The following is a 1,332-nucleotide window of genomic DNA, read 5'->3' on the forward strand; positions in this document are numbered from 1 at the left end:
TTAAATACAAAGAATACAATACTCTAACTAACTTGACTAAATCTAAGTCTTCATATAACATTTTATAATTAGTAATTGTTACATTCCTGGCTTGAAATTTTTCATTTTTTTATTTATTATTTTTGCAAAAATTTTAAACCGCATTAATCAAAACTCAGTTGTGTGCGGCTGGCCTCAAAAGTTGGTGTTCTTAAATTTACGAACACTGGATTAACGCGGAGTTTTCGAAAATACAGACAAATATAATACATGTATTTACTAATTTTGCACATTATCCTTGCCTAATCAATAGCCATTATAAAGACACCACACCCGACATTTGTACCCTCTTTTCCTCTGTGGCCTACGTGTGAATTGAACGAGAACTCAGATTCTCGCACTCTAGTTTCCAGCCCTCTTGAAGAACAAATCTTTTGAGGGGGTTGGTGCCGGTGATGCAGATATAGAAAGAATCTTCCACTCTTTCTATAATTAAGCAATACAAATAATATTCCTTCATCAACCATGGCTTGCAATTGGAAAAAATGTTGCTGCTTTTGTTGCATCCTCATGATAGTTTTCATCATTGCCCTCAGCGTCGCTGTTATCGTTGTTCGCGAATACAGCCCTAAACGTGGGATCAAGTACGAGGTGACTGATGCGTCTCTGACCCAATTCAACTTGACGAGCGATAAAATCCTCAAATTCAACTTAGCGGTCACGATAAATGTCGAAAACCCTAACAAAAGGTCGGACTTCCACTACGAGAAATTCGAAGCCGTTGCTTCTTACAAGCACGACAGTTTAATGAGCGTTAGCATCGACCCCTTCGAGGTAGAGCACAAGGATAAGCATCCGGTGAGTGCATTGTTCAAGGGGGAGCAAAAGATGTCTCTTCCGAATGATGAGGTTTCAAAGATGAAGACTAGTACGGTTTATGATATCGTTTTGAAGTTGAAGGTCAAGCATTGGGCAAAGTATGCTACAATCAAGATTCAAGAGAATATGAAGATGGCATGCAACTTGAAGGTCCCTTTGAATTCTAACGGAAAATCTGCTGTAAAATTTGAGGTTGCCAAGTGTGAGAAGGCTTAGATTTTTGTCTTCTAATGTACGTGCATGCATGGTTTGGAGGATTGTGTTTTAGTTTCTCAAATTAATAAGAAAAGGGTTTTTATTTCCCATACACTTCATTCTAGCTAGGAACAACTCTTTTGTGGATTCCATACATCACGTCGATCGCCATGCAGTGTGGTGTAACACACACAATGATATGCTGATAGCTCTCTTAATTAGTAGCATTTTGTTTCACACAGCTATATATGTCTTTTGCCAATATGCATATGTTTAAAA

At 37.9% G+C, this 1,332-nt stretch overlaps 1 protein-coding gene across 1 annotated transcript; it reads left to right on the top strand.

Moving 5' to 3' along the window:
* The first annotated feature begins 504 nt into the window (after positions 1-504).
* On the top strand, positions 505-1,074 carry LOC114821039 (NDR1/HIN1-like protein 3). The gene has a single exon (XM_029092757.2). It carries the CDS (start codon positions 505-507, stop codon positions 1,072-1,074), a length of 570 nt encoding a protein of 189 aa, XP_028948590.1.
* The last annotated feature ends 258 nt before the right edge of the window (positions 1,075-1,332 follow it).

The sequence above is a fragment of the Malus domestica genome, chromosome 14 (genome assembly GCF_042453785.1).
Source record: "Malus domestica chromosome 14, GDT2T_hap1".
Lineage (NCBI taxonomy): Eukaryota > Viridiplantae > Streptophyta > Magnoliopsida > Rosales > Rosaceae > Malus > Malus domestica.

Coding starts and splice junctions, on each gene's coding strand:
- LOC114821039 (XM_029092757.2), top strand. CDS start 505: ATGGCTTGCAATTGGAAAAAATGTTGCTGCTTTTGTTGCATCCTCATG.